An 11,127-nucleotide genomic window follows, 5' to 3' on the forward strand; every position below is an offset into this window, starting at 1 on the left:
CCTTCCTCCGTCTCCATCAGTGCTTTGATCTTGACCCCCCCCCCCCCCACGAGCTCACACAGGGTAGGAAATAAAAACAGGTGAAGCCTCCTTTTATTACATTTAAGAATAGAAAATAATAAAACAAAAAATCTGAATCTGCTCGTAAATAGGGAGCAAATGCAGCTGTTGCAGTGTTCGCTCACCCTAATGGATCTGGTTCAAGGTCTGGAGTATCTTTTTTCTCTTTTCGGTCTATGTGAGCGAGCCCCCCTCCTCCTCCTCCTCCCTCCCTCCCTCTCTCTCTCTCCCTCCCTCCTCCCTCCCTCTCCATCTCTGCATTCTCCTCTTTTTAGTCGTGTGGGAAGCTCCGTGAATGCGGCTGCAGAAGGAGCCAGCATACTTATGCGCCTGACACGGATACTGTTCTGTCTTTACAGGAGGGAGAGAAACACAAGCTTGCTTTTCTCCGGTGTGACACCCTTCCCCCCTCCTCTGCCATTTATTCCACCTGGATATTTTTTGTGTTTTTCCCAAGGAGAGGATTACTTAAAAAATTATCAAGTACATTTTGATTCCTTTTTTCTCCCTTCCCTTCTTTGGACCTATGAAAGAGCGAATGTGCGGACTTTCGAGCGCCTCACTTGCACCACAGCGGACTAAAGGCTGAATAACTGCATTATTCATTTTTACGCACCGGTTTCTCTTGTCCTCACTCGTCTCTCTGGTTTCTCTCCGTTTTTCTTTCTTCCTCCTTTTTTTCTCGGAAAGGAGCTTCAATATTCTTCTTCTTTATTACAGGGGGAAAGAAACAAACAAAAAAACATAAGAACTGATTCCCTCCCACTTGGATGAGACTGAAATAATCTCTTCTCCATTCGACTGCAAAGAAAGTGAAGAGAACCACCAACAGTTTTTTGGGGGGTGGAGGGATTAGCGCTGCACGGATGGAGAATAACCTCGTGACAAAACCAACCTGATGGGGGCATTTTGGCCGCTTCTGCCCTCTGGAGCTTTATCCCCGTGCGCAACTTCGCTGGAAACGAACCAGTATTTATTCATTGGCCCTTCGGAGGGTTGCTCAGCCGAGCTGTAGCCAGACGCACAGTGCTGGCCATCATCATCATCATCCCCTCTCCCTCCCCATTTTCTACTCATTGCTACTCCTCTTTCTCTCGATCAGTTCCCCGCCTTTAAATAAAAACTCCAAGAATGATGGACTTATTCCACCGTACTGGTGTCCGCCTTGCGCCCCTTTTCACGCCTTGGAGTCGCCGGACGCGCCGTGAAGATCTCTGAAAGCTATCTGCCTCCCCCCCCCCCCCCTCTTTCTATTTCCCCTCTTTCTACCTTCTTCTATCTTTCCCCCGCTCCCTCTCTATCTCCCCTGCACCCAAATGAACGTTTTCCCATGGAGGTAGTACGGCCACCTTGGGGACCGAACGAGCAGCGGGGAGATTTTTCCAAGCAAGAGGAGCCCGTCAGTAAGAGGCGCATCGGGTGAAATCGGACCTCCCTCCTTCTTCGCCTCTCCTCCTCTCCCTCCTCTGTTTCTCCATCTCCGCCTCGCACCTCCACCTCTCCGGTTTGCTCGGCTCCCTACATGGGGCTATAGAGGACTGGGGGGAGACCTTGTTGCGCCCCTATAACTGTCGGCTTCTGCTGGGCAGACTGTTTGCACGGCTCCATCCATGTCTCACCAATGCTGCCCCGTGTCTCCAGAGGGAGCCGCATTCATCACAACCACAGCTTTGGGTAAGTCCAATTTATTTAAATTCAGTCCCATAAAAAATCTCTCAGATTTCGTCATGTGGAATTTCTTCTTGTGTCACAGCTGCTATAAATGGGTGCAGCTTAAACCCCTCTCAGTGTGTCAGTAATGGGCACAGTCCCAATTCTTCTTCTTCTTCTCTTTGCTAAATAACCGGAATGTGCTATTCGCTGGTATTGGAGGTGCTGGCTCCAAATTAGACCTCCCCTAGAAAAGGGAACTGCAGCCATTTGACTTTGATTATGTTGAATCTGAGAGGCACAAAACAGAGTTGTGCTGATGTCTGCCTCTTGCTTTGGGTGTCAGAATAAGATGCATAGACATGCAGTATTTCAGGGGTTTGGGTAATTTCCAGAGCATGTGCTACTTTTTCCTGCAGTACTGAATAACCTCCATCCAACATTTCAGGCTGTCCAGGATTTGGAGGAATGACTGTGTGTCAGTAACAGAGATACGCAGTTCATAGATTCTGATGAAATAGTGGGATCATTGCAAATGTGCATTATTAGCATTGTGGCTAGAATTTATTTCATACAGTGAGAGTAATGTTTTCTTTTTTGTACTTTAAATATAAATCGAGTTAAATATTAAAATTGCAATGCAGTCGATCTCAAATATGAATTTTGATGGTGTGTGTGTGTGTGTGTGTGTGTGTGCGTGCGTGCATATCTGGTTTTGTGTGCATGTATGTACGCCTGCGTGTGTGGATGTTTGTGCATGCGCCTGTCTCTCTTTTCTTTTTCTTTCCAAAGGTTACTAAATGGTTTTCTGGGGGAGGATTTCTAACCGGCGAAATGCTGCTCGTACTCCTGCTGGCAGCCTTTTCTTCTTCTATCTCCGGCTCTCTCGCCTCCTCCCTCTCCTCCCCCTCAATGTCGAACGGACCCCCGATGGCAGACCCGTCCGCCCCGGACTTGCTGGCCGAGACCTGCGTCGCCTGCTCCTGCATGTCGGTGGAAAACGTGCTGTATGTCAACTGCGAGGAGATCACCGTCTATCGACCCACACAGCTCATCCCTCCGGCCTCGTCCCTCTACCACCTTAACTTCCAGAACAACTTTCTGATCATACTCTACCCAAACTCCTTCCTCAACTTCACCCACGCCGTCTCGCTGCACCTGGGGAACAATAAACTGCAGAACATTGAAGGTGGGGCCTTCATGGGGATGAGTGCGTTGAAACAGCTGCATCTGAACAGCAACGAGTTAAAGGTGCTGCGTGCGGACACTTTCTTAGGCATAGAAAACTTGGAATACCTTCAGGCTGACTACAACTTAATACAATACATTGAGAAGGGAGCCTTTAACAAACTGCACAAACTCAAAGTGCTGATCCTGAATGACAACCTCATACAGGCACTCCCCGACAACATATTTCGCTTTGCCTCACTCACACATCTGGATATAAGGGGCAACAGGATCCAGAAACTTCCCTATTTGGGTGTTCTGGAGCACATTGGACGCATTGTAGAGCTGCAGCTGGACGACAACCCCTGGAACTGTACCTGTGACCTAGCGCCTCTCAAAGCGTGGCTTGAAAACATGCCCTATAATATTTTTATTGGCGAGGCCATATGTGAAACGCCAAGTGACTTGTACGGGAGGCTCCTGAAAGAAACCAACAAACAGGAGCTTTGTCCCATGGGAACAGGAAGTGAATTTGATGTTAGGATGCCACCTGCACAGCCCTCCAAAACGCCCCCAAGTACTGTGGCTCCCATAGCCACGAAAACGCCAAAAACCACAGACTCATCAAAGTTTTATGGCAATGGGATTGTGGCTGGAAGGAATAACCAGATTGTTTCCTTTCAGTTGTGTCCACAGCCCTGCAGCTGCAAAGCCCACCCTTCTGACTTTGGCATTAGCGTCAGCTGTCAGGAGAGGAATATTAAAAATCTAGCTGATCTCGTTCCCAAACCCCCAAATGCCAAGAAGCTTCACCTGAGTGGGAATTACATCCGTGACATCAATCCGAGTGATTTCCAAGGTTTTGAGGGCTTAGATCTGCTGCATCTTGGCAGCAATCAGATTGTCACAGTCCAGAAAGGTGTGTTTGCTAACCTCACTAACCTGAGGAGACTGTACTTAAACGGAAACCTGCTTGAACAGTTGCACCCAGAGATGTTTTTGGGCCTCACAAACCTGCAGTACTTATATTTGGAATACAATGCCATAAAGGAAATCTTAGCAGGTACGTTTGATTCCATGCCAAACCTTCAACTCCTGTATCTCAACAACAACGTTCTGCGGAGTCTCCCTGCTTATGTGTTTGCGGGGATCCCATTAGCCAGACTCAATCTGAAAAACAACCACTTCATGACCCTGCCAGTGAGCGGTGTCTTGGACCAGCTGAGGTCACTGACCCAAATAGACCTGGAAGGGAACCCGTGGGAGTGCTCGTGCGATCTGGTTGCCCTCAAACTCTGGCTGCAGAAGCTGAGTGATGGAGTGGCTGCCAAAGAGGTGAAATGTGCCTCCCCTGTGCAGTTCGCCAACATTGAACTGCGCCTCTTAAAAAATGAGATCCTGTGTCCTCGGATGGCGAGGCCGCCCTTTATTCAGACTGGCGCCACCCCTGTTTTGACATCAGTGTCGCCTGCTGGAGTTGGCAAAGCACCACCGGGAGGGCCCGTGCCTCTTTCAATTATGATCCTTAGCATCCTCGTAGTGCTGATCCTGACTGTGTTTGTGGCCTTCTGCCTTTTAGTCTTTGTCCTGAGGCGGAATAAAAAACCGGTGGGCAGGCAGGAGGGGCTGGGGAACCAGGAGTGCGGCTCAATGTCTTTGCAGCTTCGCCGCCACAGCCACAAATCCGGCAAAAAAGGTTCTATCCCCGGCGACGACTTGGGAGGCGAGACCTTCATCCCTCAGACGATCGAGCACATCGGCAAGAGCCACACCTGTGGGATCGGTCGCTCCTCAGACTTGGATGCCGGCTTCAAATTTGCAGACTCGCAGAGGCAGAAGATCATCCTGCGGAACAGCGCAGACAAGGAGAAAGACATGCTTTCCACTCTGGAGCGCAACAAACGCCTCAGCACCATTGACGAACTCGAGGAGTTTCTCCCCAACCGAGAGCCAAGCATGTTCATCCACAACTTCCTGGACAGCAAAAGAGATTTCAACAGTATAGGGATGGGCGGATATGAAATCCGCTACCCAGAGAAAACGCTGGATAAAAAGATGAAGAAGTCGTCGCTGATAGGCGGGAACCACAGTAAGATCGTAGTGGAGCAGAGGAAAAGTGAGTATTACGAGCTGAAAGCCAAGCTCCAAGGAACGCCTGATTACCTGCAGGTGCTCGAGGAGCAGACTGCACTGAGTAAAATGTAGGGACTGTTGTGTTTGATCTGTGCATTGATTACACACACTTCTACAGTATGAAGTCAGCAACATGCAGGCAGACAGACAGCCGAACACATTTCTCTGGCTCTTTGTCCTCTCGAGACACACACACGTCATTCAAACCTTCAGATCTCTCACCCTCTGCCTTCATTTCCCTCTCTGCAGCCACACACACACACACACACACACACACACACACACACACACACACACACACACACACACACACACAAAGCAAAAAAAGTGCCTTCTGGAAATCCTTAATGACCACTGCAGAGATGGACAAAATGGCTCCACACTACAAGGCTATTAGTAGAATAAGCGTGGATGTATTTCACAGTAAAAGACCTTCTGGATTATCAGCCACTCACACGTACGAATCCTGCAAACTTACCATAGGACACCCTTAAAAAAGCAACCAGACATAGTATTTTTTGCTGCTACTGAAATGGGTACTTACCTTCTTCGTATTTTTTTGTTGTTCTTGTTGTTGTTCTTTTTCTTTTACTGTATTTTTTTCCAACCAAATCAAAGGGTCTTGAAACAGTGCTTGAGAATATACCTCGCTGGCTTCAGCCCGTTTTTTAAAAAAAGAAAAAGAGGGAGCGCTGGTTGTTCTTTTTGCTCTGGAACGAATCATGTCTCCTTCTACTGGGATGAGATTAACAGAATCAGTGACTCAATGGATGCTACTTTGCTTTATTCTATTTTATTTTGTTTTTATTTGACCTTTTTTGTGTTGCTGGGATATCTATTTGATCTTGTGGATGCGCTCCGGAGTTGGCTGCAGACTCTCTGCCATCTTGTGTGGATTACACAGCAGTAGCAGTACACCTGCTCTTTGCTGGGAGGCTAAACGGCTCCAGTTTTCCATTCGTGGGAATTGGAGGCACCGCGAAACTCTTTTGGGGGAATGATTTCATGACTTGTTTTCTTTATGTAAAGAGCCATGTTAAATATAGTGTCTTCTGAATGGAGTTGTGTTTCTCTTTAAAAATTCCTACTTACAGTAACTGTATGTTTTGGGTGAAATCTAATGGCACATACACTGTCAGAGGACGTTTCTGAAAAATGAAAAGAAAAAACAAAACAAAACCCAATGATTAAAAAAAGGAAAAAAAGAAAAAAAAAAGAAATTACAAAGCTGCTTGCCATGTAAGCGTAACCTGGAATTTATTTTGTAAGTCTTACATTATTTGTATCTGTGGGACTGGTTTGTAAATTACAAAGAAAGACACACACACACTCATACTGTACGACGGAGCATCATCAACATCAAGAGACTTCATTGCCAGATTGTCCAACAAACCGCTAATATAATTCAATCGGTGACCCGCCTCCCCGTCAGCTCTCAATTCGTAGAAAAAGAATGAAAATTTAACAACATAGTTAATTTATTTTTCTATGCAGGGTTATTTAAAGAGTTATCGGTATTATTTAAGAAGAATAATACGCAAAGAGTGGAAAGGACTTGATAGTGTGCTGCATCAGAGCTAATTCAGTCGATTCAAGGGTTTCTGTTTCTCTCGGTCTGCTGAGGAGCGCCTGCCGGATGAAAGGTTGTGAAATGTGATCTGTGATGTTTCCTTTTTCTTGTGTCGCACGATGAGCAAGAGGCCTGATAGAGTCTGTGACGTTTCCAGCAGTTTCCTTATTCTTATATCTCCCACAGTATCTTGTAAAAGGTTTCTTATTAACATTATGCAACCAAAATAAATGTGCATTAAACTCGATATGCTTCTGGAATTGTTGGACCTGGGAGGAAAAAGGGAGGGAAAGCGAGGGCAAACCGATCGAGGCTCTAAATTGTCGGATCTGGGCCGAATCATATCGGAAAAACAACCATGTGCAATATTAGCTCAGTCTCCGTTTTGTTTTTAATTTATTTAGTTTGAGATGATATTGTCAGGACAAGTTCTATTTCAAAATTCTTTATTCAACTTAACTCTATCCGGTCCTTATTTAAAAAGTATTGTTAAGTTAAAATTATGAGTGTTTATTGACATTACAAATGAATAGAATGTATCTTGAAAAGTATAATAAATACAATTTTCTATCAGTCATAAATCTCCTGTATATTGGTTAATTTTCTCATGTATACTCATGTTGAAATCAAGGTATTAAAATCAGCACCTCTTTGCACCGTGTCCCCCCTATTTCTTTTAAGCTCGTACATCCTCGTTGTTCTTCGAGGCTGCTTAACTTTCAAGCTTCTGCAAACCCTGCCATTAGCATTTTTTCCTTTCACAGCAAACGGTGCAGCGTCTGACAGCTCAGTGTTGGACAAACTAAAGCTGACAGAACGCTGTTCTTGTTTTGTTCGTGTACAAACACTGGCTGCCCTTCAAGCATAATATATAATTGTTTAGTTGCCTCTGCAACTTGGGAAAGTCTTGTTTTTTACCCTGAAGGCCATGAACCAGTTCGTGCTTTTCAAGGTAACAGTTTAAGCAACTAAAACCAAGCCAAAATAAAGACTCCAGAGTGGAAAACTTCATACAAATATGCACATGTGCTGGTTTTTCCTATTTAGATCACAGAATATTACGTCCCAAACATCCCCAACTTTTTCTGTCCTTTCAGCTTTTAAGGCAGGTTTCTGAGAGAACACCTGACTTTTTGGTTTTTTTGGCAGGTGTCAAAGTTCCCTCTGTTTATAGACACCCATCAAACATTTATGCCAGTTTCATTTTAGGGTTAAAAATTCAGATTTCCTCTTTCTGTGTTAATCCAAGCTTTTGTGCTTTTGGGAAACCAAGTAGCAGAGAGTATGACTCATCCAGACGCCAGAGAATTGTCCTCATTAATTATTAATACCCATGGCAGTTATGAACTAAAAAAAGGGATGTGGGGAGAGAGGTGAGAGATAGGAATGTGATATGTATAACCCTCCAAACTGTCTCCCCCATCCTTCCATCGTTCTCCGTCTATCTCATGTTTGTGATCACACTGCTCTGTAATAAAGCAGAAATATCATTTTGTGCTTAAAAAAAGACACAAATTGGCTGGAGACGCAGCTTTTCAGTCCAAAATTTTACTGCAGTGACTTGGCTCTCGTGCAGGGTTCCTGGAAGGTCGGGGGGGTTCTCGAGGTGCCACAACACTAGAAAACGGTGAATTTCTATTGCTTTAATTTACCTCGCGAAAGATTAGCAGGACACAAATGCACGAAATCCTCACGAATGTTTCTTTCTTTTTTCTTTTCTCTCCTTTCTGCTGTTATCATCCCACCTGCTGCAGAGACAGTTATGCAATTCTGTTCTGAATCCTAACTGTTAAAATCATCTCTGCTGTGCCTCACTGTGTATTTTTATCTGATGGGGTGGCTCTGCAAAAACTACGCCTTTCTGAGGGGAAGGATTTAAGGGGGAGACAGTTGGTAAAAACCCTGCTGGAAGACGTCTGTAGCATGCTTTAATATGGGGAATGGCCACAAGGGGCGCTCTAAGCTAAGAACACAGAAGTGAAATAGTGTGAGTGGACTTCAGGATCACTGATGTTTGAAGGCGTTTGGTTAAAAGAAACCACTGATGTTTTATTCTACTTGTACTCTTGCCTTATTATTATTTTTCTAAGATTTGAAGTGAACTGGGATTTCAGAGGCCCCACAACATGATGACTGTGCCTATTTATATGACCAGGAGTTAATAATAGGTGCAACCATCGGATAAATAATACTAATAAAAATGAGGAAGTAAAATAAGGTAATACTTAAAAAAGCCCATACGTTCAGTGACTATTGATTATTCTGCATAATTATTATGCCACATTCACAGTGATTTGCAGTCTGTGAGCAGCATCAAGATGATTAATCTCTTCACATCCACCACACAACACGCAGAGTGACAGATGTGAACCAGACACTAAGTCAAAACTAAGTGACCTGCTGGATGCTAAGAGGTTCACCCTCTGAGGTCCAAGGAGTCATTTTTCTATGTGCGTCAGAATATTTGTTATTTTCTTCCTGATTGAACAGAGTTGGAAAAACAGCTACCTGAGCTTTAACTTGTGGTTGAAAAACAAACACCTCTAACTCTCACTGCAGTCTGAGTGTTTGTTTGTTTAAATCTTCAGCTGTTTCATTTCAAACTGTTTGGCTAACTACAGAGTCTCAAGCTAAAAGAGGACCTGTGTCACTATGCCTAAGAGCCACAACTACAAGTAGTGCACCAACAAAACCATATCAGCATCTTTTTGCCATTAAACATCTTAGAGTTTGTATGAGGATGTAATTTATTCTGTGTCGACCAGAAAACTCTGAACCCTTTTTGCCGTTTAGCTAAAACTGCTAAACTGTGTTGCATTGTAAGGGCACACTTGGTGTTCTCCAACGGCGCGTTTTGGCAGAACTTGAACGCAGCCTGAAGGTTTTGTTAGGATGCAAATTGTGAATCATTAAAATTCAATTCAGTTCAATTCAATTCAATTTTATTTATATAGCGCCAAATCACAACAAAAGTCGCCTCAAGGCGCTTCATAGATACAGAGAACATGAGCAAGCACTTTGGCGACAGTGGGAAGGAAAAACTCCCTTTTAACAGGAAGAAACCTCCGGCAGAACCAGGCTCAGGGAGGGGCGGGGCCATCTGCTGCGACCGGTTGGGGTGAGAGAAGGAAGACAGGATAAAGACATGCTGTGGAAGAGAGACAGAGGTTAATAACAGATATGATTCAATGCAGAGAGGTCTATTAACACATAGTGAGTTAGAAAGGTGACTGGAAAGGAAAAACTCAATGCATCATGGGAATCCCCCGGCAGCCTACGTCTATTGCAGCATAACTAAGGGAGGATTCAGGATCACCTGGTCCAGCCCTAACTATATGCTTTAGCAAAAAGGAAAGTTTTAAGCCTAATCTTAAAAGTAGAGATAGTGTCTGTCTCCTGAATCCAAACTGGAAGCTGGTTCCACAGAAGAGGGGCCTGAAAACTGAAGGCTCTCCCTCCCATTCTACTTTTAAATACTCTAGGAACAACAAGTAGGCCTGCAGAGCGAGAGTGAAGTGCTTTAATAGGGTGATATGGTACTACAAGGTCATTAAGATAAGATGGGGCCTGATTATTTAAGACCTTGTATGTGAGGAGCAGGATTTTGAATTCAATTCTGGATTTAACAGGAAGCCAATGAAGGGAAGCCAAAACAGGAGAAATATGCTCTCTCTTTCTAGTCCCTGTCAGGACTCTTGCTGCAGCATTTTGGATTAGCTGAAGGCTTTTCAGTGAGTTTTTTGGACATCCTGATAATAATGAATTACAGTAGTCCAGCCTGGAAGTAATAAATGCATGAACTAGTTTTTCAGCGTCATTCTGAGAGAGGATATTTCTAATTTTAGAGATGTTGCGCAAATGGAAGAAAGCATTCTTACATATTTGTTTAATATGTGCATTGAAGGACATGTCCTGGTCAAAAATGACTCCAAGGTTCCTCACAGCATTACTGGAGGCCAAGGTAATGCCATCCAGAGTAAGAATCTGGTTAGATACCATATTTCTAAGATTTTCAGGGCCGAGTACAATAACCTCAGTTTGATCTGAATTAAGAAGCAGAAAGTTAGCGGCCATCCAGGTCTTTATGTCTTTAAGACATTCCTGCAGTTTAACTAATTGGTGTGTGTTATCTGGCTTCATGGACAGATAGAGCTGCGTGTCATCTGCATAGCAGTGAAAATCTATGCTATGTCTTCTAATGATGCTGCCTAAGGGAAGCATGTATAATGTAAACAGAATTGGTCCTAGCACTGAACCCTGTGGAACTCCATAAGGTTCCACAGGGTTCAGTGATCACCTGTCTTGGTTCCTTTTTTTAACAGCCTCTAACCAAATGAATACAGCCTTGCAGGGGGGTTAATGTCTGAGACGGCTACGTGTTGGCTTCCGTTGTTGTCTGTGCCTAAAGTGTGCTCTCTCACGTCCCTGTGGGGTTTTTAGTTTGTCTATACATCACTGAGACATTGTGTTAATGTAAATGATCTGTTGTAGATCTGAATTTCATCGCTGAGTCTCATTACTTCACCTTTTTTCATTTTCTTCTTATT

General features: G+C 44.3%; 1 protein-coding gene across 1 annotated transcript; it reads left to right on the forward strand.

Annotated features, from left to right (window-relative positions):
- The first annotated feature begins 339 nt into the window (after positions 1 to 339).
- Positions 340 to 6,160, forward strand: slitrk4 (SLIT and NTRK-like family, member 4). Its single transcript, XM_040016075.1, has 2 exons — positions 340 to 1,734; positions 2,503 to 6,160. Exon 2 carries the CDS (start codon positions 2,545 to 2,547, stop codon positions 5,080 to 5,082), a length of 2,538 nt encoding a protein of 845 aa, XP_039872009.1. The 5' UTR covers positions 340 to 1,734; positions 2,503 to 2,544; the 3' UTR covers positions 5,083 to 6,160.
- The last annotated feature ends 4,967 nt before the right edge of the window (positions 6,161 to 11,127 follow it).

Source organism: Simochromis diagramma, unplaced genomic scaffold, assembly GCF_900408965.1.
Source record: "Simochromis diagramma unplaced genomic scaffold, fSimDia1.1 OVJJ01000685.1, whole genome shotgun sequence".
NCBI classification, from domain to species: Eukaryota; Metazoa; Chordata; class Actinopteri; order Cichliformes; family Cichlidae; genus Simochromis; species Simochromis diagramma.

Coding starts and splice junctions, on each gene's coding strand:
- slitrk4 (XM_040016075.1), top strand. CDS start 2,545: ATGCTGCTCGTACTCCTGCTGGCAGCCTTTTCTTCTTCTATCTCCGGC.